Source organism: Ailuropoda melanoleuca, chromosome 1 (genome assembly GCF_002007445.2).
Source record: "Ailuropoda melanoleuca isolate Jingjing chromosome 1, ASM200744v2, whole genome shotgun sequence".
NCBI classification, from domain to species: Eukaryota; Metazoa; Chordata; class Mammalia; order Carnivora; family Ursidae; genus Ailuropoda; species Ailuropoda melanoleuca.
The window spans coordinates 70,103,599-70,128,860 of NC_048218.1; the positions used below are offsets into that span (position 1 = coordinate 70,103,599).

Sequence of the window (25,262 nt, forward strand, 5' to 3'; positions counted from 1 at the left end):
TGGAACTTAAAAGTGCATTCTGACTGGGAAATTAAATTAGAAAACCCACGCAGCAAAAAAAAAAGATGTTTTGAATGAAATGCACTTTGTCTTTCCCTCTCTCTCACATACACACACACACAGTATCTCATTGTTTCTTTTGCTGGGAGCAGCTGTGAAGGAAATTGGGGGAGGGAGATGGACAAAACATCCCATCTTTGTGTTTGGTACAGAGCTAAGCTTTTAGGCCAGCCTTCCTGAACGAGAGGGGGTGTGGCATGCATTAAAATTAAACATCAATGACCCAATGAAGCTTATAAAATAGCTTGGGAGAAGCCAGTCAACAAGAGAAGGCACCCTAAATTGGATGAGTTTGCATGTGGAAACTGCCTTCATCTTGACAAAAAAGGTAAGTCCTGTGGTTTTATTTTCAATTACGATGAATGATGCTTAAACTAGAGAGTCTTGGCTTTTAATTGCCCCCTTTTCAGCTAAAAATAGTGACTAACACGATGGAGGGTTTGTGGCAGCTGCTTTGCAAATTTGGGTTCATTTTTCCTCAAGCACCCTTGCAAGGTAGATACTATTCATGCCATTTTCAGATGATGAAACTGTCCCAAATAACAAGTCTAAGAGAAGACTGGGGTGCCAACCCCCTGTTGACTCATCTCCAAGTCTTCTGCTCTTCTAGGCTATAGAGACAATAAGGAAATTCTCCCTACACCAGTATTGTCCTAGATGAGTTCTCAGGGAGTTGTCACCCACATGGGCGCCACAGTAAAATTAACTGAAACGTGAACTGGAATTCATCCTGTGACCAGAAAATGCATTTAACAATATGGTACAAACTATTTTCCTGAGAAGACATGCTTTCTTTTTAGATTCAACGGCTAAATGGGTTTTTTAGACCCATTTACTTGTGGAAATGTATTTTGCTTTATCATGTGACATCTAAAAATCTAGTCCCTAATGATCTGCAGCTCTTTGAAATAAGGGACTATGTCCTCACTAATTCGCAGGTGAGAAAGAAAACAGGCTCCTAGGAGACCTGGTGGAAGTTAAAGTTTTGGTTTCAGGGCTTCGCAGGGAGTAACCTGGTTATATTAATACCATGGAGTACAAAGAGGATGTCAATGCAGGACCGACAGATAGGGTATCCTGGCGATACAGTGTGGGGCGCATCTAACATACTGAGGCCAGGGCTTCTCCATGGGGAACTTCCATGAGTGCGAGTTATCAGTTCACAGAGTCAGTGCTGGCTCAGGGTGGGTGCACTACAACCTTAGAAGTATTAGTAAATAATTTAATATTTAGTTAAAATAGCTTTTATTTTTTTAAAGATTTTATTCACTTATTTGACAGAGAGAGAGGCAGCTAGAGAGGGAACACAAGCAGAGGGAGTGGGAGAGGGAGAAGCAGACTTCCCAGCCGAGCAGGGACCCCGTTGCAGGGCTTGATCCCAGGACCCCGGGATCATGACTGAGTGGAAGGCAGACGCCCAACGACTGAGCCACCCAGGCGCGCCTTAAAATAGCACTTAAATTGTATTTATTTTTAAAATATGTAAACTCCCTTCATTAAGGCAATCTTCTCATTAGTATTAGAAGATGATGCAAAAATATAGGTCACACATACCCAAGTCCACAGGTATATGTTAATAATGTGATTTACCTCTGATGCGGGATGGGGCTGAGGCCCCAGAGGGAGGGCCTCAGGCCCATCGCCAAGAGGGCTTTTGGCATTGCATGGGAAAGAATTCAAGAGCAAGCCATTAAGAGAAAGGGACAAAGATGTGTTAAGTATAGAAGAAAAGGGCTACCTCACAAAGTAGTGGTCCCTCCTCCCAGTTGAGGAAAAGGACACCCCTTTGCCTCTAGTAAAGGGTTTTATAAGTTTTTTTTTAATTAGCTAACCATGTAGGGAGGGGCTCACTCCATAACTTTGGGTTGATCATTTACATTGGGTGGTGAGTTTTTCCATTGTTTTAGGATGGGGAAATTACCGCAGGGAGCAATTTTAAGAATGTCTGACCTTTGTGGCTTTTACTGCCAGAGGGAGTGGGGTCTTGCGGTCTTCCGTGAGTCAGATCTTGTGACTCTTTTTATGACTTGCTGTCTCTTAGGTTAAGGGTCAGCCTAAAACCAAAATGGCTTTACTTTGCTCAAGTTGTCTCCCGAGTCCTTCCCTTCCGAAGGTGTTCAGCAAGTGTGGAGTGAACTAGAATGGGCGGGGCCTGGAAAAGAAACTATGGATGCCATCAACCCTTTCTCACACAAAAAGTTTTAAGCATAGGAATAAAACTACTCCAAGAGGAGAGGCATCTCTGGAAGAGATGCGAGCAAGGGTAAGAATTAGCCTTGCTCTGAAATCCTCCTACAGAACTAAAGCACATGTTCCAGCCCACAATAGAACATTTTGGAATAAGATACTTGTCAGAGTAAGACAGGGAACTGACTTTTGGTGTAACTGTCACACGGTGAAATGAGGCTCATCAAGGTTACAGAGGCAGGTGTTTACTGAAAGTCACCAAAGGTGGTGTGCAGAAGGAAACATGTCCCAGGGTCGCTGCAGGATGGACGGCTGGAGATGGCCCCTGAGTCCCAGCTCTTGGCCCCTGAGTCCCAGCTCTCTGCCCCTTCTGGCACTCAGCTTCCCATCTATACACCTGGGGGGTTGGGGGGGGTAAAGGACCTCTCAAGTCCTGCCAGTCTGGGGGGCCCTGTAGAATGTGTGTAATGTGCAACCATCTTTTGAGGCTGGATCTTCCGAGCAAGACACTGAGCTTGGAGCCTAGCGAGGGTCAAGAGTAGAGCCCCATGGTTCTAAGAATTTCTTGGAGATGGATACAAATTTTTGTCAGTTCAGGCGATTCCATCATCTCCCAAAAGGTTGAAAGACAGGTGTTGTTTATGTGGTGGTAGGAGCTGATAGGAGATGGATTCTCAGAGAAGGTGGGGTCCTACCACAGACTTGGCTTGCTCAAGGGAGGCTCAGCGACCACGCCGCCACCACCATCCCTGGCTGGCAGCTTTCCTCATTATGTAACTGTTCCTTTGAAAACGGAGCAACGAAACCTCCAGAAGAAAAGCTATTGATTATTAAAGGTTATTTGGAGGTTTAACCATAATAAAGTGGTTATAATTATTCCTGTTATGACACATCCTTTTAAATGCTCAGATCTGAGAACATTTTGCCTGCATTGATTCAGTGCTGTTCATTGCAGGGAGAAAGGCAAAGAGCTGGAAATAGCTCCTGTGCGGCTCCAGGCAAGGAGTGGGGCGGGGTGGGGGGGGTCGCACAGAGGAGAACAGGGCACGAAGCAAGGAAGGGAACTTGGGCCGAAACGCCTGTTGCCAGCTACTGGGCCTCCTCTAGTTAAATGCACATCCATGTCCCTGACTATGCAACTAAGAAATAAATAAGAATAAAAATAAATGCACATCTATGAAAAACAACCCCAACAGAAGTCCAAAGAGGAATTCAGGAACAATGATTTTCTTCTGTTTTTCATTTTAACAATAACTAGCGTTTATGAAGCATGTTCTCTGTCGGACACCACCCTAAATGCTCTCTCTACAGCATCTAACTTAATTCTTCCAAAACTTCATGAGGTTGGTATGATTATCATTCCCACTTAATAGACCGGGAAGCTAAAGTGTGAACTGGACACAGTTATACTTAGTCTGTGCAAAGCCCGCATTCGAACCCGGTCGGGGCGACTCTGGGGTTCCCAGCCCGTGGCTGCGCGGTCAGGTCTCAGGCTTACTCCTGGGCTGGTGAACAGCCCAGCCAGGAGGGGCAGGGGTGCGGGGTGTGGGTCAGGGAGGCCTTTCTCTTATGAATCCCCTGAGACACTGAACGTTGTGCACAGTTTATGTTCATCTTTTTTCTCTTGCATGATTCACTCGACAGCCTCGACCTCCCCCTTTGCCTACCCCTGCCCCACACTGGTTCTCTTCACCAACATGTCTGGACCGTGCCTGACACTGCCAGGTTCTGGGGGTGCTCATCCTGGAAAAATGCGTAATTGGGAGGGAGCAGTTGCAAACTAAATCCAACGAGCTCCCACACCAGGCAGAGTGTGCTCTCGTGGACGTACAAAAGGTCTGCGGAGGCTCCCGGGGGCAGAAGGCCTCCCAGTGCCATTGATGATGGTGACTCAGGTGGCCCTGCAGGGTGACTGTTCCAAGGGGGCTCAGCGGAAGGTCCCCAGAGAGGTCCCCAGAAATTTTCCCCTGGTGACTGCGTGTCCTCGGGAGGCTCAGAACGACTCGAGCTGCTTTGTTTCTCCTGACTCCAGGCTCCATCCAAGCCCCAAGATGGTGAGCGTGCTGCTGCTGCTTTCTGCGCTGGCCGGCCTCTTCAGTGCTGCGGACGGACAAGACTTCCATCTCGGAAAATGCCCAGCTCCTCCAGTGCAGGAGAATTTTGATGTGAATAAGGTGTGGTAAAAGGCTAACCTCCTATTTGTTTTGCCTCCCATTTGAATAAACATCCTCCAGGCTCCAGCGTTAGTCTCTGCCTTGAGTGCCACAGCAGGCCTTGGGGTGGGTAGGTACCTACCCTATTGGGGGATCCCCCAAAGCAGACTCTGAGGCAAGAACTGGGGAGCAGAGGGTTTGGGGGAGGTGCTCCCAGGAAGCCCCGTGGGCACGTGGGGAAGCAGACAGAGAAGCAGAATGGATATAAAGGATGTTCCTCAACGGCAACACTGTTAACAACGGGGCTCTGTCCTGCTGGGGATCCTCTGAGGAACCGTGTGGAAGGCTCCTCAGATTGTCCCACGGAGGGATGTGAGCGGGCTGTGGGCATTCCCGTGGTGCGGGCAAAGCCTTCCAGCAGCGGGGGAGGCGTGCGCTCAGCTGGGGTAGCTGGCGGCGTGGGTGGGAGCCGTCCACGGTGGCGGAGGGGAGCCCAGCGAGGCTGAGAGGACATGGGCAGTCCGTGGGCCGCAGCAGCTCCAGGGCTATTATCCGCATTCTACGGGTGCAGAAGCCCAATGTCAGACGGCCCATCCCCTCTCCAGGTCACCCTGCTAATAAATGCAGAGTGGGATTCAAAACTAGGCTTCGCCACGGTGTAGGACACCCACGGGCTCCTCACACAGGGCCTAGAAGACAGAACTCTCCCCAGAGGCTTTCTTGTTCCCTGCACTAAAAAGATATCAATATAATCAGATGCCCCATATGTGGTTTTTCTTCCTGGGATCAGGCCCAGCCTTACCGTGTATACGTGTGCATCTATCCACGCAGGGAACAGCGGAAAGAGGCAGCTATTGGATAACATGAAAGGCTTCCATTGCCGCGAACTCGTGCCTAGAATCTCTCTCTTAAGACATTTTCTCCTTAGTGGGAAATATGGATCTTTTTTAAGAGGCAGTACTTGTGATGGGTGATATTAAAATCATTATCAGTCACTCACTCCTCAGTGCGAATGAGTGTGGGGATGGGACCTCTTAGGGGATGGAGTAGGAAGAGGGGTGAGGGAAGAGAGCTCAGAGCCTGTGGCCGTGGGGAAGGAGCACCATCAATGGAGAGTTACCCAGGGGAGGCAGGGAGAACAGTTCACATTGACTTACTCCGTTACTATTACGGGCTAGTCCCTTTATTCAGGTAACCCTGCTAAGCCACAGACCTTCCAGAAAAAGTACAGGGAATTTGAATTATAGTTCAATTTGGGGATAAAAATCCCAAGACACTTTGAAAATTATAATTGATCTATATTTACAAAAGTCCTTTGAGGAATAAAACGGGATGTTTACAAAAGTTTTATTGAAATATAATTCATATACCATATCATTCACCTGTTTAAAGTTCACTTTCAATTTTTTTTTTTTGTATAATCACAGAGTTATGAAACCATCACCACAATCAATTTTAGGATATTTTCATCATCCCTACCCATAAACAATCACTCTCCATTTCCCCCCACCCCTCCCTGCCCCAGGCAACCAACTCTCGGTCTCTATGAATTTGCCTATTCTGGACATTTCATAGAAGTGGAATCATATGGTATGTGGTCTTTTGTGACTGATTTCTTTTACTCAGCATAATATTTTCAAGGCTTAGCCATATTGTACTATGTATCTGTACTTCATTCCTTTTCGTTGGCAAATAATATTCTACTGCATGGATGATGCCACATGTTATTTATCTGTTCATTGTTTGGGTTGTTTATCCTTTTAAACTATTAGGAATAATGCTGTTATAAGCATTCATGTACAAGGTTTTTGTGTGTTTGTTTTTGTGGGAGTTTTTTTTTTTGGACATATATTTTCAGTTCTCCTGGGCATAGACCTAGAAGTAGAATTGCTAGGTCATATGGTAACTCCACGTTAACCTTTTGAGAAATTGGCCAGACTGTTTTCCAAAAGAGCTGCATCGCCATTTTACATTCCCATCAGCAGTGTCTCACACCAATTTCTCCATATCTTTGCCCACGCTTGTTACTATCATTTTTTGGATTAGAGTCCTTAAAATTTTAGTGGGCACGAAGTGGTATCTCATCGTCGTTTTGATTTGCATTTCCCTGATGGTTAATGACGTTGAGCATCTTTTCACGTGTGTATTGTCCATTTGTATAGCTTCTTTGGAAAAGGGTCTGAGTCCTTTGCCCATCTTTTACTTGGGTTATTTATCTTTTAATTATTGAGCTTTGAGAGTTATTTATATGTTTTAGATACAAGTCTCTTATCAGATACAGGATTTGCAAATATCTCCCCCAGCCTGTGGGTTGTCTTTTCACTTTATTGATGCATTCTTTGAAGCACGAAAGTTTTTGATATTAACGAGGTCTAATTCATCTATCGTTTTCGTTTGTTGCTTGTGCTTTTGGTATCTAAAAAATCGTTGCCTAATGCAAGGTTATAAAGATTTATTTCTAAATTTTCTTATAAGAGATTTATAGTTTTAATCCTTACATTTAAGTGTGTGGTCGATTTTAAGTTAAACTTTGTGTATAGCGTGATATAGAAGTCCACCTTTATTATTTTGCCAGTGGCTATTCAGTTGTCCCAGAACTATATGTTGAGAAGACTATTCCTTCCCCCATCAAATAGTCTTGGCATCCTTGTTGAAAATCAGTTGGCTATATATGTAATAGTTTATTTTTGGACTCTCAATTCTATTCCATTGTTCTGTGTGTCTATCCTTATGCCAATGCTTTACAGTATTGATTACTATAGCTTTGTAGTAAGTTTTGAAATTAGAATATATGAGGCCTCCAACTTTGTTCTTCTGGCTACTGTGGGCCCTTTGTATTTCCACATGAATTGTAGGATCTGTTTGTCGATTTCTGCAAAGAAGCAGAGTTGGTTTTTTATTTTGTTTTGTTTTGTTTTTATGAAGACTGGACTGAATCTAGGTCAATCTGGAGAATGTAGTCATCTTAACAATTTTAAGCCTTCCAATCCATGAACAATTGTTATCTTTCCACTTACTCTTAGGTCTTCTTAAATTTCTTTCAATGTTTTTTATTTTTCAGAGTATAAGTTTTGTGTTTATTTAGTTAAATTTATTCATAAGTATTTTATTCTTTTGATGTTATTGTAAATGAAAATTTCATGTTCATTGTAAGTATAGAAACCCATTTGATTTCTGTATGTTGATCTTGTATCCCTTAACCTTGCTGATTTCGTTTATTAGTTCTAATGGTTTTTGTGTGTGTGGATTCCTTAGGATTTTCTATTACAAAATCATGTTATCTGCAAATGGAGATAGTTTTACTTCTTCCTTTCCAGGATTCTTTTTTCTTTTCTTTTCTTTTTTCTTTTTTTTTTTAGAGAGAGAGAGAGGGAGAGCGCACGTGCACACAAACATGGAGGGGCAGAGGATGAGGGAGAGAGAGGATCCCAAGCAGGCTGCACAATCAGTGTGAAACCTGACTCGGGTCTCAATCCCACAAACCCCAAGATCATAATCAGAGCCAAAATGAAGAGTCGGAAGCCCAATCAACTGAGCCACCCAGGCGCCCCTCCAGGCTTCTTTTTAAACATTGCATTCTCATTGTGTGGATAGAGAAACAGACCCAAAACCATGAAAGGGCTTTCACAAAAATATTATGAAATTATAAGAGAGCATGACATGAAAAGCAATCTTCCACCTCTGAGTTTCCTCTTTTCTGGAAAATTATGCTTCTTAGGTTTTAATTGTGGAGCACTGAAATCTCCTTAACAATAATAGAACTATTTTATTTTTTTAATTTTTTAAAGATTTTATTTATTATTTGAGAGAGAAAAAGAGAGATTGAGAGAAGGAGCTGGAGGAAGGGCAGAGAGAGAAGCAGACGCCCTGTGGAGATGGGAGCCCGATGCGGGGGCTGCATCCCAGGAACCTGGGATTATGACCTGAGCCGAAGGCAGGCATTTAATCGATTGAACCACCCAGGAGCCCAATAATAGAACTATTTTATATGTTCTGTATAAAGTGGAGCTTTATTTGAGGATGCCTGGGAAACCAAATGATCTTTAACCTTATTTTTTGGTGCTTTAAATGAATGTTAATTTCAGTGCTTTTAATTGGAAGATGTGCTATAATAAATAGTGGAAAACTTATGTCATAAACGGGGCGGGGGGGAATATATTCGAGCAAAGAGCCATGTGATTGGAGCAATACTGCCCCCTGTTTGCAGGACACTCTCAGTTCAAATTCTGACTTTTTTGAAATGAGTGCATCTCTGATTTTCCTTTGTTGAGTAATACATTTTAAAATTTCTAAAATACTTTGAATTAATATTTTGACTAAGTAAATATATTCACATGGTTCAAAATTCTAAAGTACCAAAGAACATTCGATGAAAAGTTTTTCTCCTACCCCTGTTTCCCTACTACCCCAGTTTCCTTCCCTAGCAGCAACCAGTAAAAACAGTTCATTGTGTATCTTTTGGGAGATAATGTATACATACAGAAATAGATATATAACTGCAGTAGGCAGAACAATGTCCACACCCTGATCCCTGGAACCTCTGAATATGCTACTTTCCATGGGAAAAGGGGGATTTTGCCGATGTGATTAAAGTTATAGACTTGGAGATGGCAAGAGTGGCCTGGATTATCCAGTGGGCCCAGTCTAATCATTGAAAGCAGAGACCCTTCCCCAGATGTGGTCAGAGAGGTGTGATAACAGAACAAGAGTCAGAGAGATGTAAGGTGAGAAGGATCTCACCCACTTTTGCTGTCTCTGAAGATGGAGGGAGGGGTTCACCAACCAAGGAATGTGGGTGGCCTCTAGAACTTGGACAAGGCAAGAAGACAGAGTCCTCTAGAGGCTCTGCCAACACCTTGCTTTTAACCAAGCTCACCTGATGTACAGAACTGTGATGAACACAACTTGGAGGCCATAAATTTGTCTTGTAAGCTTGTGGTAATTTTTTATAGCAGCAATAGAAAATGAATATAATAACCTTTCCCCCCATTTTCCCACATGCTCTGTTTTTCACCCAGCTCTTTTTCCATTAAATGTATCTTGGAGATAATTGCATATGACTCCTTTAAAAGAGGGTATATAACATTCCATTGTATGGATATGCCATCACTGAGGGACCCAGGTCCCCTACTAATGCTCACTTAGACTCTAGTTTCCTGTCTTTTGTTCTTAGAAATAATATTATAACAAATGACCTCATATAAGCACTCTATGTGTTTTCAGCTTTGCTAGGTAATTGCCAAATAACCCTCCCATGAAGTTTGTAAACTGGAGTAGTCTCCATGCAAGGCAATGCATGGAAGCATGAAAATCCCTGTCTCCCCTCACCCTCACCCAGACCGTTGCACACGTCCTTTAACATTCACTCTGTACACGAAGTTACGAACTGAGACCAAGCCCCCAGTGGAAGAATGATATCAGTCTTCTAACTTCTGATCACTTGCCAAAAGCCTTTGTGACCGGCTCCCTGTCCGGGGTCGTATGAGGAGAATTCAACCAACTCTGAGTCCCAGGTCCCCACAGTGAACATATCTGACTTTGAACACAATTCAAAGATGCATCATAGCATCATCAAATACTTGAGATGGCACCTTACATCATCTGGACTGCTCCCTCTCTTTTACAGAGTCAAGAATTTCACATAGATTTTGGCTGGAGGGGCCGCTGACAGCGTATCTAAATGAAGAGCACTTTAGGAATAAAATGTGGCATTCGCCCAATGCCTGCACGTCCAATTCACTTACTCTCCTTTGAATCAATATCTTGCTCAGTTGCTGTCGGGAACAATGCAGCCCATTTTGCTTGGTTTCCCCAGGAAAGGGCTCTGCTCTAAAATACAACAATAGGGAAGACTTTGCAAGTCCCCAGAGAGCCACAGAGTTTTCTCTACTTATTTGTTATTATTGTTATCTCTGCAGTATCTTGGACGATGGTACGAAATTGAGAAGATCCCAGTGAGCTTTGAGACGGGAAGTTGCATCCAAGCCAACTACTCGCTAATGGAAAACGGAAACATCAAAGTGATAAACCAGGAGTTGAGGTGAGTGGCTGTGGTTTCAAAAGCAGCACAGTCCTGGAGCCAGCCTGCAGAGAGCTGTCCTGGGGTGACGGGGTGTCCTTGCAGTCTAGTTCAGGGGGGATGCAGATGTGGCTGGGTCTACACTGACTGCTCACAGCGGGTCCTGAGATGGAAGCTGTTGGCGGGTGGAATGGTGGGGACTAGAAGCCACTCATTCATTTGCAAGACCACTTGCTGAACATCTTACTGTGTTGTGTCCTCCCTGTGCGCACTGGGGACCTGTTGTATGTGTACTCCCTGTGAAAGGCACTAGGGACTCAACAGGAATCCAAAGTGCAGGGTTCCTGCTCTCACTGCAAAATAGATACTCTGGTAGCAAACGACAGGGGGGACGTTCTCATCTGAACTCCAAACCAAGAGGAGCCCTTTCTAGGTTATCTACTGACAGAGGACAATCAGCTCTGCTTGAATCCTTCCAGGAACTGGTTGCTCATCGCCTTCCGTGACAATCTAGTCCATCTCCAGACAGCTTTGACTATTAGAGACATAGTCACACTCTAGCTTATGTGAGCAGGATAGCCTGTAGAAGTATACTTTTCTATTACTGAGGGCTTCTAACGGATTTCTATTTGATACAATAATTCCTACTTTAGAAAGCAAACATAAACTTTAAAAAAGCCTCAGAAAGAGCTCCTTACCACCTTCCATCAACAAAGATAAAAGCAACAAAAAATGATAGTAACAAATATTAAGCATTTCCTATGTGCAGGGCACTCTTCTGTATGTGTGTGTATACATGTGTGGACCTATATGTATGTATATGTAAATGAGCATACATATTCATTTAATGCCCATAGCGACCCTGATGTAGGTACTATTATTAACCCCACTTTTCTAGATGAAGAAACTGAGGTACAGAGAGGTAAAGTAATGTGCCTAAGTGCCACACAGCTTATAAGCAACAACAAGGAGATTCAAGCCTGGGGAGAAGTGAGATGGGGAAGAGGATAGAGGACATATGAAAGGAAGGCTGGGGATGAAGGGTTGACCCTCCTGTTCCCTGCAGGATCTGAGAATGGTGTTCAACTCCAGGAACACCACCACAACCCAGCCTGGAAGTTACTCAGCCTCAGAGAGGCTTTGTGTGGCCGTCCTATTATCCACTAAGCTTCCTGTGCGCCAGAACTCAGTGGGGGGACTCCCTGGCCCAGCATACTCCTAGAAACAAAGTAAGAATCGTAAGGGCCTGTAAAGAGAAAAACAGCTCATTTTAGAGCCCAGGAAGGGCTACAGGGTTTGGGATGCTGGCACCTATCTAAAGTTGCAATGACTTCATTTCAACTATTTTGTCCCATTCTGTCACCAACAGTCAGACAATGACACAGATCCCCAAACCCGTGAGAGTCTTCGGATTGTCCTTTGGAGCTGGCCGGGAGTCCTCTTGAACTGTATCCTGGGTATTAGGTTGCTCTGCCTGCAGGGTCCCATCTGTTTAAGGTACAAGGGCATGTGGAGGAAGGTTTGGTAGTGCCGGAGAGTGGTATGGCTTCCTTTCAGGAGTACTGCAGGATGGGCAGAGCCCCGGCACGGAGTCCGAGCAAACTACTCTCGGCAGGGCCAGAGAACTTGAGGGCCAAAGCAGCTGGGAGCTGAAGGGCTCAGGCTTGGGAGTTAGGCTGCCCGGTTTCAAATCCTGGCTCGTTCAGTTACTAACAATGTGATCTTCAGTGAGTTATGGTCATTCTCTGAGCCTCAGTTTCCCCTCTGTAAAATGGCAATAATCACAGACCCTCCCTCCATAGGCTTTGTGAGCATCGGATGAGGTAACACGTGTAAATCACTTGGAACAGTGTCTGGTGTGGAGTAATCATTTAATAAGTACAGCCTATTCTGTGAATCTGCTGCTACACTTGGAAAACACCAGTGTGTTTTTTTCTATGAACAAACTGTGAGTTGATGATCAGAGACCAGTGTTTTGAAAACTGTTCTGGACAAAACATAAATGATGAAGGAAAGGGGAGAAGTCTGTTGAGAAGAGGCTGGTTGGTTGCTAAGCAACTGGAGGCAAATGGAAACGGACCATCTTCCTGTCTTCCCAGCTGAGCTCCAGGTGACAGCGCAGGGCATGGTCTCCAGCGCTACCTGATGACGAACAGACGCTGCGTCCAGCCGCATCGGAGTACATTTGCCATCCTTCCTTACCTGCTGCTCATTGTCTGGTTTCTGGGATGTCTGTCACCACTAACCGTAGCCTACTGACTTTCTAACACACGCTGTTTCTCTAGCTTTAGTGTGTCTGCCCCTTGAGGAATGATGAAAGGGCTCCCCCGTAGGCTTCCTCGGAAGAGCCCTGTGCTATGCGAGCCCCCTCCTGCAGCGCGTCCCCAGGCCTTTTCCCTCTCCCCGAGCTCCCCGGGGTGCATTGCGCGGTCCCCGGAAATGGAGCCAGCTCCCTTCAAAAGCGTCACAGTACTTCATCCAATCTAAGCCCATCGCTTTTAAGACACATCACCATTTTATAAACCACTGAGAAAGAAATGACACTGCCAATTGTGAGTGTAAGGTGGCATTTGGTGTAAGATGTGCATTTCTGCACATTTAACGTCTCTGGGAATCACAAGTGTTTCTTCACCGCCTGCTTTACCGGGCCCATGTCAAAATCCCCCACACTCAGCAGAGGCATGCAGGACTGGACAGGGTTCTCAGAGCTCAGGGTTATGAGCACCTCTACGGGACAGATGAAGTCACATGATGTCACGGAGGCCCCCAAGAGCAGGGAAATCTTGCAGATCGCCAGACTTTCAGTAATCACGGCAGTCCTTGTCTTTTTCCTCATTCTCATTTTTAAAGAAGCGAATCTTCTTCCTGTATTGGGTTGTTTTGTTTGTTTGCTTTTCCCTTCTCTTTTACTTCCTCCCTCTGGAGTCTGAGAGCAGGAAATGGCCTTGCAGGACTCAAAAAACAGCCCTAAATGGCAAGGGCCTAACACGTTATCCGGCCCTGGAGCATTTCAGTTGTTGCTTCTTAGCACTCCAAGGCCGTCTTCCTCCACTTGGTCTGAGACAGTGACAAAGGAAAGTGGACAGAGCCTTCCTAACCAGCAATCACAGGCTTGGCCCCCTGGTCCTTAGTGTCACAAATCTTGCTTTTCATTGATTTTTGGCTTCCAGTGAGTTAAGGGTTTTTTTGTTTGGTTTGTGTTAACTCATTGCAGATCTGATGGAACTGTGAATCAAATTGAAGGTGAAGCCACCCAGGGCAACCTTACGGAGCCTGCCAAGCTGGGAGTGAAGTTTTTCTGGTGTAAGTATTCACTTCCCTCGGAAGGTTTCAGGGGTAGGAGATATGTAAACCAAAGGCTAGAGCCCTGGGTTGGAGCACTCCTGTCACATGAGTGTCCCCTGTAGTGACTTGATACATAATTATTTGTTGAGCACCTGGTCCATGCCAAGCTCGGGGCTAGGCACCGAAGCTGCGATGATAAACCAGGCAGAACTGGCCCTTGTCCCTGCGGGGCTCACACCCCACTGTGGATACTGCTAAGTACCCAGGCAATTTACTGTAAAACTACCACCTTTCAATAGAGGAAGCTCAGACGGCAGCACACAGGGCATGAGCAGAAGGAGACCCAATCCCGTCGTGTTTCCCAGAGGGAATGGAGGCCCGAAAAATCCATAGTTAGTAGTAGTTAGTATTGGTATTATTAGCAGAGCAATTGATATGTGCAAAAGCTTGGAAGCAAGAGATGACAAGAGAGAAGGTAAGGTTGAGCCCTGGCTCTGTCTGCCAATTTCTCGCCACACTGTGGGGTTCCCCTGAGGGATATTTGATCACGGGCATTTGCCCTCTGAGCTCTGGGCTCACTGAGGAATGGACACAGGCAACAGAGAAAGCACCAAATATTAGCTTTACTATTGATATAGACATACTGGAGAAGTCAGCTCAGAAATGTGAGACTTCCTAATGCCCAAAGTGCTCGAGGGTCCCTCTTGCCACCCAAGTCGCAGACACTGAAGTCACAGCTGCAAGAGGAGTCACTACCACCCCCGCAAGCCCCTAGAGGGGGCAGAGAGGAAGCTCTTATTTTATACACCAAGATAGAAATGCTGGGAGGGGCGCCTGGGTGGCACAGCGGTTAAGCGTCCGCCTTTGGCTCAGGGCGTGATCCCAGCATTATGGGATCAAGCCCCACATCAGGCTCTTCCGCTATGAGCCTGCTTCTTCCTCTCCCACTCCCCCTGCTTGTGTTCCCTTTCTCGCTGGCTGTCTCTATNTCTCTGTCGAAAAAAAAAAAAAAATTAAAAAAAAAAAAAAAGAAATGCTGGGAGATAAAAATAGCTCTGCCTGCACATGTGACCATGGGCAACTAACTTCACCTCTGCGCCTGGTATTGTAAGGGTAAAGGAGATGTCACGTGCTCCGTAAGCTGTAAAGCCTTGGTACATGTCAGTTTCTCTCGTTTATTTCCACAAATAAGATAGTCAAAGTGCAGAAAATCTAGATGATGGAGGCAAGGTCACTGGACTAATTAGAGGCAGACCTGGGACCAAAACGTAAGACTCCAACCTCTCAGTTGAGGGATGGGGAAGGGAGGCAAGGCCAAATATTATGCGCACAACCTTCTGAAGGGAGCCTGCAACAGGAGCTAAAAGAGGCAGGAGCTGCTGGCAGGGCAAGCAGAGGACGAGGGGATTTATTCCGGTGGAGGGGTCAGATGTTTCCCTGGATCTTCCAGGGTGTGTGGGACATAATGACGAAAGCTGTCCCAAGTGCAGGAATGATGTGAGGGAGACCTGGAGAGAGAAGCCCAGAGGATGGGCAGATATGTGGAGCACGAGACAAGACTGAGCAGAGCCTCAAAAGCCATGTTCATGGGTTGAGGTGCCTCCCGTAAGCAGTAGGAGGCTATCAGAGTTTTCTAATAGACATGGAAATTTTCTTTGCTAAGAGGAAATGTCTGGGTAAGTGCGTCTTGAGAGCTAGACTCTGTGGGAGGGAGACAGCATGTGAACGCCTGGCTGTGCACAGGTGGGGCACGATGCCATTGCCAGAAGAGGTTGGAAGACATATTTCCCCCAGACTACTCAGGGCTGCAGAGTTCTCGGTCCAGCTGGGAACATTCCAAGCAGTGGAAATTCACAGAGAGCAGATACAGAATGAATACAAGCTCTCATGGGTGAGCCCGGCAGGCAGGCACCAACAGTGCTAGAAAGGTAAGTCAGAAACAGCACTCAGTGTGGGCCCCATAGCCTCGTACAGGCTTCTGTCCACCAGATGTCCTCCGAGTGTCCTTCTGTTCTCATGTTTAAAAACAGACAGAAAGTCAGGGAGAGGAGGGACCTTGTTGGGTGGTCATCTGGACTAGCCCTCTTGTGTTATTCTAATGACCAGCTGGGTCCTTGACACTCAGCCAAGCTCTAACCTCTCACACACTGCCTTCTTCCACGTCCACCTTCCCATGGTCATTCACGATTGTTGAGATCTGGTTTGACTTGGGAAACAGAGGGATTATTTTTGAGTGGAGGAGGTGGGATGCTTGAAACCCAGGAAAGCAAACCACACATGAAGGCATACGTGTGCAAATCTTTTGCTCTTATGGGATCAGCACACAGCTTTCTCCCATTTGGGTTCATTTTCCACTTAACTTTAACAAGATGGGCTATGACTTTTCCTTGCCTTAGATCTTGGCTGTGGAGGTAAGTTCGTAGAGGAAGTTTCTGGATTCAGATGGAGAAGGTAAATCCTCCTTCTCTTTTCATAAGGACCCTTGAATGCTGAGTTTTTGATACTATGCAGATGTCAGTCAATGAATCTTTATAGGCCCTTTGTGAGGAAGAGTTTATAACCTGTTAACACCTGATTTACCATATTCTTAAGAACAGAGGACATTTTGAAGGTCACAGAGAAAGAAAAACAAACATTAGTCCTTAATTCCTTCCCCAGGCAGATTCTAGAGGAAGCTGGGAAGTACAGACTTGGAAAAGCCTGGGGCCTCTGGCCTCACACATTCATTTTTTTAATTTTTTTTTCCTGAAGATTTTATTTATTTGTCAGAGAGAGAGAGCAGAAGCAGAGGGAGCTACAGGCAGAGGAAGAAACAGACTCCGCACTGAGCAGGGAGCCCAATGCAGGACTCGATCCCAGGACTCTGGGATCATGACCTGAGCCGAAGGCAGACACTTAACCAACTGAGTCACCCAGGCTCCCGACCTCACAGTCTTGACTCCACTTATCTAAGTTTTGTCTCCATTTGTACTAAGTGCAGCCTGTTAGTCCAGGGGGTCCGGCAAAAACCCCCACTACCGTCACCTTCTGCAGACCGACCTGCTACCAGGGAGGGAGGATCGAGAATGATGGCTCTGAGCTCTGGGTGCACATTGGAATCACGGGGGAGCCTTCAAGGGTCCCAACCACCTACACATCAGAATCTGGGCAGGCCTGCAGGGGGTGGCCTAGGAGTTTTCAAAGCTCCCGTAAGATTCTCACATGAAGCCAGAATTAAGAAGCACTGATATAGAAGAACTAGGACCCTGGCTTCCAGGATCCTGGAGATGAAGGTTCCTCTTGCCCTGGTCCCTCTTAACACTGCCCTCCTCTGGTTCTCAGTGATGCCGTCGGCTCCATACTGGGTCCTGGCCACTGACTACGAGAACTACGCCCTCGTGTACTCCTGCACCACAATCGTCTGGCTTTTTCACATGGATCATGTTTGGATCTTGGGAAGAAACCCTTATCTCCCTCCAGAAACGGTGACCTATCTAAAAGATATCCTGACTTCTAATGACATTGACATTGAGAAAATGACTATCACAGATCAGGTGAATTGCCCGGAGTCACTGTGAGAGGCTCTAAAGGAAACCTGCGTTCACTCTGTGTTACTTCTTTCGCTTTGCTTTCCCCCACCCCTCATAGAGACCAACCAGCCACAGCAAACAGTTGCAAACACCGGAAGGGAAATTTGACAGCAGAAGCCCGTGGAGAGAAAGTCAAGGAAAGTTGGCCCAAACACTTAGCCATGCACCAGTCTGTGACCTTACCAGTCTAATAAACTTGTTGCTGACCTGCTGTGCTCACAGTAGATTCTGAATTGATTATTGTGGGGTTTTAATTACAAGCTTCTGTTTGGAGATCCTTGAACAGTCCTGTTGAAAGATATGAAGCAGTGCACAGATTAAAGGTAACAATCCTTTTCTGGAAGGGGAAAGCTGATAGCAAAGGCCTATGATGGGTGGCCTGAATCCAGGTGTCCCCATCCTGCAGTGGGCACTCCTTTAGGGGGAATCATGTGTAATTTTTGAGTCTCTGACAGGCAGTTTCTTTGAAGTATTTACTTTCTCATCAGGAGGTCCTCAAAGTCAGGGACCATCTTAGGGTCTGTGCAGGAGAGAATTGATAAGGGAGAGGACTATGGGGATTTTTTTTTAAATTAATTTTGGGGGGTCTTACATTCAACTGGTATTTACTGAGGCCCAACTGCATTCCAGGCACTGAACCCTTGTCATTTCACAGAGGCTCACAGACTAGCGAGGGAGACGGAGCAGTACAGATGCGAGTATAGTCCAAGATGGGGAGTGCCGCGGTAGCAGCACGTGGAGGGGACCGCGGGGAGCTCTGAGAAAGTCTCAATCCTTGCAAGACATAGGGGCCCACAGGGTCGCACAGTCACACCTCTGGGTGTCCCAACTTCAGAGAATCGGGAACCACCTTGAGTTTTGTTGTTTGTTTTTGTTTTTGTTTACATCATGACTTTTAAAATCAGAAAGACCTCAGACTTCTCCTCCTTCAATTTCACTTAGTTCACATCGCAGTTGTGATCTACCAGCGCTTTGGGAAATGAAGACAACATGAAGCCATCTGATTATAGAGCTTTGCTTTTTCAGCATGAGCATAAGATATGAATTTCCTTGAGCGCTGGAGACTCTTTAATGCTTTATATTAAAGGTTACCAAAATCCCAAGCATCTTAAGGGGTACAGTTTTCCTTTTACTAAATAAATATGACCTCAGATTGTAGCTTCCAGTTCGACATTCCTCAAGTCTGAAAACTACCAGGCAAAAAGACGGTCAGGGGGAGGTAGGTACTGAAGGAGAAGACCCTCTCCCCAGCTCTGCCTGCCAATGTGCCCTGTGCTTTCTCATGCCGCCCACCCGATCAGACGGCACTTGGCTCCTCTTCTCAAATACTGTTACCCCCAAGAGTTACCGGCCTGTCTCTTATCTCATGGTACAAAATAAGTTGTGACTGCGTTCCTCTTAATAGCTGTCTGGTAACATCAAAGACCGTGAAGGTGACCACAGTTGGTACCTTTTACAGTGTCTTGCCCGACACATAGCCTCAAAGTGCGTATGGGAAGGAGCTGCTGACTGAATGCATAGACGGATGGACTGGAGTTTCCCAGTAAAGGAAAAGGGACCTGTGAAGCAGATATCAGGGGTGACTAAACCAGAGAAAAACTTTTGGGAATCCAGAGGGAAGCATGCGGGTGCCAGGTAGCAAGAGGAAACCAAGGGAAAAGAACAAAAAACCCAAAAGGGAGAGGAAAAGAAGGGAAGTGGGAAAAACAGCAAACTAGAGACAGTAGTAGAGAATAAATCCCCATGTATCTATGGTCGGCTCTAACAGTCATCAACATCTCACCAATCTGGTTTCGCTATCCTCCAGCGGCCCCCCCCCAATACTTTTGCTAGAGGGTTTGAAACAAATCCCAGATATCACATCTCTTATTTTGCCTATAACTGGCTATGTACAAATTTCTAGCAGATACAGGTACTTTTTAAACTAACAAACAAAAAAGTAAGGTTATATGTTATATCCTGAAGGTGCTCAGAGAATGCAATTTCAATGTGATTGAAATTAATTTATATAATCCAGATGAAAGGGAAGCAGCATGCACAAAAATGTTCATCACAGTTTTACTTGCAGCAGCCTCCAAACCCAAAGGAGCTAAACTGAAGCTAACACTGACAGCAGAGGAATGGGATCATAAATGGTGGGACTTGATGTAGCGTGCGTTCATTAAAGTTCCTGGTTATGAAGACAATGCAGCCACGAGAGAGCCGGTGCCTGCCCACCCAGGCGCCTTGCTTGGCGTGGGGGGCGGGGTCCCTGCACAAACCCGGGCTGCCTGCAGAGCGGGCGTCTGGAGCCACGTCCGGCTGGACCAGGACGTGTCCACTGAAGCTGGTGACCGCCAATCCACAGGCGGAGCAGGAAGGTCCGACTCTTGCGGCCTAAGTGGACAGAAAAGATACATGACGTCAATCAAATCAGGACTTGGCTTTAAGAGATCTGGAGAGAGGATGATTGAAAACTCTGGAACCTGAGGTCATGTCGCTTGGGTGCCCATTGCTGGTGATGCACAACTGAAGTTTACGAGAGCGTGGAACAGAAATGCAGAGATGAGCAGAGACCCCACGCAAGGCCCCTAACAGAGCAGCTCCGGGAGCTGACGGCTTGCTGGGTCCTGGCTCCAGTTCCCGTGGAGCTTAGCTGTCTTAGGCTCTTGTCTCTGGATTTGTGCAAGATTAGCCACACACACACACACACACACACACACCTGCTTTTTTTGTTTTTTGAGGTAACTTAACTTGACTGAGTGAATGTTCCTTGCAACCAAAATAGCACTACGACAAAAGTGTTCACATAATGTTGAGTGAAAAAAAGAATGTTACCATTGTATCTATGCTATACTTACAGTCACATGAAATGAAGGCACAGAATCAGGGACTAAAAGTGAACAGAGAAAATGAAAGCAATTAATGTGTTAAAGTGCTCGAATTACAAGGTGATTTCCCCCTTTGTAATTTTTGCTGTAGGTGTTTGTAGTGTAGGGCCTAAAACTTCAGACCCGAAGACTTCCTTCTCATTCAACCTGACCCTCTGGCAAGTCTAGCACCAAGCAAGAAATGGCTTTTTCTTCTACTAACTACCTCAGACTTTCAGGCCTTTCTGGACTGTTCTCCATCCCACCATAATCCCAATACGTTTGAGATGATGGTTTGTTGTGTGAATATAGGATGTGTTACTAAAGCAATCTTTATTTACTACCAACTAGGTCCTCTGTACACTTCTAGGAGACATGAAGGAGGATAGCAAATAATCTAGAAAGTTTTTATTTGCACAGTTGTCTAAACATTATGCAATTTTATGAAAGATTTCCCCCCAAAAGCAATCACTTTCACCTTGATAATTATGACAAACTAAAATTTTTAAATATTTGGGGGGTCTTGTTTGTTTCTTTTAAGATTTATTTATTTTATTTTAAAGAGAAAGAGTGCATGGTGGTGGGGTGGGGGCAGAGGGAGAGGGGAGAGAGAGAGAATCCCAAAGCAGACTGCCCACTGAGTGCAAAGCCCATCATGGGGCTCAGTCTCAGAACCCTGAGATCATGACCTGTTGCTTAACTGACTGAGCCACCCAGGTGCCCCATGTTTTGTTTTGTTTTTCAAGTAGGCTCCACACCCAGCATGCAGCCCAACATAGGGCTTGAACTCACGACCCTGAGATCAAGACCTGAGCTGAGATCAAGAGTCAGACACTTAACCGACTGAGCCAGCCAGGCACCCCTAAATATTTGTTAAATATGGTCAACTTTTTAAAAACTTTTATTTAAATTCAACTAATTAACATATAGTATTCGTTTCAGAGGTAGAGTTTTGTGATTCATCCGTTGCATACAACATGCAGTACTCATTACATCAAGTACCCTCCTTAATACCCATCACCAATCACCCCATTCTCCCACCCACTTCCCCTCCAGCAACCCTCAGTTTGTTTCCTAGAGTTAAGAGTGTCTTATGGTTTGTCTCCCTCTCTGATTTTGTCTTATTTTATTTTTCCCTCCTTTCCCCTATGATCTTGTGTTTTGTTTCTTAAATTCCAGATATGAGTGAAACCATATAATAATTGTCTTTCTCTGATTGACTTATTTTGCTTAGGATAATACCCTCTAGTTCCATCCACGTCATTGCAGATGGTAAGGTTTCTCTTTTTTGATGGCTGAGTAGTATTCCATCATATACGTGTACCACATCTTCTTTATCCACTCATCTGTAGGTGGACATCTGGGCTCTTTCCACAGTTTAGCTGTTGTGGACATTGCTGCTATAAACATTGGAGTGCAGGTGCCCCTTTGGATCACTATGTTTGTATCCTTGGGGGTAAATAAAATATGGTCAACTTTCATGCTAAAATCAGTATCTTGACTAAATACCAAATATGAAATTAAACTCATGAAGAGTTAGGTAACGTTTTTCAGCAAAGCAAGTGATCTGAATGAGCTGGCAATGCAGAGGTACCGTGGTGGGGTGGGATCTAGTGCTTCTCCCAGCCCCAGGCAAGTCAGCGGCTTACCCAGCAGACCTCCTCCCCTGGCAGGCTTGTCTCCTCACCCACATGTCACTGAAAGAGCTGAACTAGATGAGGATGTCCAAGGACCCTCCAGGTCAAACATTTATAGTTTTATAGTTTTGTACATGATTAATAAGCTGCAATTTTTGCTAAGAAGGAGAAAGGACCTATACCTCTATAGGGAAAATGAGTCATAAACTTAAATGGTCAACTCTTTGCATTGTTTTGTGTCTTCTTCTAATCCTAATCAAGGTACACATGTGCATACATGTACACACTTCACTCTATTTTTTAAATCAATATATATGGCTTTTTTTCATACTATACATTATTTGGAGTATACATTCTTTCATGGGGATACACACATTTTATTCATATAACTTGTGACGTTCTATAAATGCACTGAATGTATTACATTCTTCCTGGACTGCCAATTAAAATTAAAATCTAAAATGCCAACCTTCAGCCAGCTCCTCAGCATGTTCAATGCACCCAGAGATGCAGGAGAAGCAACATTCCGCTGAATTATAGTGACTCTCAGTGAGCACAGTTCGAAGGGGACTTGAGAGAAGTGTTATCAAAGGTCAAATGCCAACCTTTATTCCAAATCTCTTACCCTAAGGTGCTGAAGTCCTCCTGATGCCTCTGGATACCTGCAGAGGGGCCGGTGCCCACTTCTGCTGGAGACTTTGGATGCTGCCTGCTTGCATTCTCCTGGCTGATATCTCAGCCCTCCCAGTGGCCCTTCCAGCCCAGTTTCCCTGCCCCTTCTCCCTTTGCTCCTTCTCAGGCACCCAGTCTACTGGTCTCAACCAAGGCATGCCACAATTACCTGAGAGAATATATCTCTTTCTTGAGAAGACATCCCGGAATGGGAGAGAGTGGGCAAAAGAGGGCAAAGATTGCAAAAAGTCCCCCCAAGTAATGCAGATTTGTTTTCAGGCCTCAGATGGGAACTGCTGCTCTGTCAAACAGAACCAACTACTTACCACTCCCTGTGTTTCCCATGCCTGCACCTTTGGTACACATCATCCCCCTTACTGAGATCTACTGCTGTCAAAATCCAACCCACCAAGTGTACGTCGGTACTTTACCAGAGCAATTTGGCAGTATCTAGCAAATTGAGGATGACATAGTCTTTGACCTAGTAATTCTATTCTCTGGTAAATATTCTTTCTAGAAACACTCCACACATGAGCACAGGAAGACATGTGCAAAAATCTTCATTGCACTGCTGTCTGAAAGACTGAGAAACTAGAAACAACCTAAATAAGTAACCATCAGCAGAAGAATTGATTTTAAGATTGAGGTACACACACACACACACACACACTCGGGAATACTATGCAACAGTAACAGTGAACTAGAATTACATGTTTCACCATATATAATTTATAATACATATGTTTACATATATAAACAAAAGTATGCAGAAGTATAAAAGCAAAATGTGGAACAATACAGAATACATAAAATGACATTATTTCGGAATACATACACATGTAATAAAAGTGTAATGAAATTCAGAGAATTATAAATGCCAAATTCAAGGTCTTAGTTACCTCCTGATGTGGAAGGAGTGGGTTGCAGTTAGGTAGGGAAACACCAGTGGTTTTCATTGCACTGGTAATTGTATTAATTTTCTGTGGCTGCTGTAAGAAATTATCACACACTTGGTGGCTTGAAACAACCAACATTTATTTTCTCACAGTTCTGTAGGCTTAAAATCCAAAATCAAGGTCACTGAGCCAGAATGAGGGTGCAGGCAGGGCCATGCTCCTTCTGAAGGCTCCAGGGGAGATTCTCTTCCTTACCTTTTCCAGCTTCTGGCGGCTGCTGGCATTCCTCGGTTTGTGGCCCCACCACTCCAACCTTCAAATCTCTTCCAGCTCTGTTTTCACAGGGCCTTCGTGTGTGTGTGTGTGTGTGTGTGTGTGTGTGTGTGTGTGTGTGTGTGAAATCTCCCTCTGCCACTTCCTTTAGAAGGATACTCCCCCTTAGAAGGGTACTTGTGATGATATTTAGAACCCATCTAGACAGTCCAGGATAATCTTCCCTTCTCACCCTTAATTTAATCATATCTGCAAAGACCCTTTTCCCAAATTTAACATTTACAGGTTTTAGAAATTAAGACCTGATATCTTTTGTAGGGAGGGAATTTTTAGCCCACCATAGTAATGTTTTATTTCTTTTTTTTTAAAGATTTTATTTATTTATTTGACACACACACACAGACAGCACAAGCAGGGCGAGCAGCAAGTGGGGGGAGAGGAGAAGCAGGCTCCCCACTGAGCAGGGAGCCCAACGGAGGGATCGATCCTGGGACACTGGGATCATGACCTGAGCCAAAGGCAGACACTTAACAGACTGAGGCACCCAGGTGCCACATAATGTTTTGTTTCTTAGGCTGAATGGTAGGAAATAGCAGACATAGACTCATGGAACTTGAGTTCCAGCTATCTTGTCTTATGTCAGACACACTGTAAACCAGTCATGGCAGGAGAGGTCTCTGGGAGGCTGACGAGCAAGGTAATGAGAGTAACCCAGGGGGGAGGTCAGAGGACTAGGAGTTATGTTCTAAGAGTAGTGTCTATGAATTTGTCATTTCAGAGATGGGGTAATATTGGGTAAGTCACTTAGAAACAGACTCTTGTTATTTTTAGAATTTTTCGCGAGTCCCTTTTAAGATGTTAAATTATAATATTTAAAGAGTGGTCCCTCCTTCAAAAACTGAGAGAACTGAAGACCAAAAAACAAGCAAACGAAAACCTTTCAAAACTGAGGGGATTGGATACTAACTTCTGGCAGTCAAATTTCAAGCACTGAGGACAGGTCAGGGGAGAAAAATTCCAGCCATATTACATAGGCAGCCATCAGCTCCACCTGCTTCTCATCCAAGCCGTCTGTTGCCAACCACTCCTGGGTCAACCAGGAAGCCAATGCTCTGAGTCAGCTCTATTCCCAGGAGATGACAAGTGAGCTCAGAAGCTCCTTGGCCAACATGAGCAAAGCTGGAGGAAGCAGCAGGTGGTCACTCTTTTCTCAGCACAGTTGAGCTATGACTAAGCAGGGGTTTGTTCTTTGCCTGCAGCCTGTTGGGAGCAGAACTGGATGAAGGCAGAGCAAGCACCGGAGAGTCAGAGGACTCCCTGCATCCTCCCAAATGAGGGAGCAGTAGGCGTGAAAATTAGTACCAGGAAAACCTCATTTAGAATGGCGTCGGGAGGTCGGCAGGGGTAGCTCTCAGGCCCTACTGCTTAGTTGCAGACCCAACAGGAAGAGCCAGATCTTGCACATGGATACTACCTTACTATTCCAGCAAAAGGAAGAAAGTTTTTACTCCTCCCCTGGCAACAGCCCAGCCAATGAAAGACTGTCACAACCCAGCCAATGAAAAGGTACTCTACTGAGAATTCCCACTTTATTCCAATGGACTTTTGATTTATAACAGCCCCCCGCCCCGCAACATCCTCCTCTTCTCTGTCAAAGAGTAT

General features: G+C 45.2%; 1 protein-coding gene across 1 annotated transcript; it reads left to right on the plus strand.

The window, feature by feature from the left end:
- The first annotated feature begins 238 nt into the window (after positions 1-238).
- Positions 239-17,506, plus strand: APOD (apolipoprotein D). The gene is made up of 5 exons (XM_011227733.3): positions 239-388; positions 4,280-4,421; positions 10,319-10,440; positions 13,634-13,722; positions 17,026-17,506. The coding sequence occupies exons 2-5, from the start codon at positions 4,299-4,301 to the stop codon at positions 17,259-17,261; spliced, it is 570 nt and encodes a 189-aa protein (XP_011226035.1). The 5' UTR covers positions 239-388; positions 4,280-4,298; the 3' UTR covers positions 17,262-17,506.
- Positions 17,507-25,262: the final 7,756 nt, after the last annotated feature.

Coding starts and splice junctions, on each gene's coding strand:
- APOD (XM_011227733.3), top strand. CDS start 4,299: ATGGTGAGCGTGCTGCTGCTGCTTTCTGCGCTGGCCGGCCTCTTCAGT. Junction 4,422..10,318: donor AGAATTTTGATGTGAATAAG/GTGTGGTAAAAG, acceptor TTATCTCTGCAG/TATCTTGGACGATGGTACGA. Junction 10,441..13,633: donor GTGATAAACCAGGAGTTGAG/GTGAGTGGCTGT, acceptor AACTCATTGCAG/ATCTGATGGAACTGTGAATC.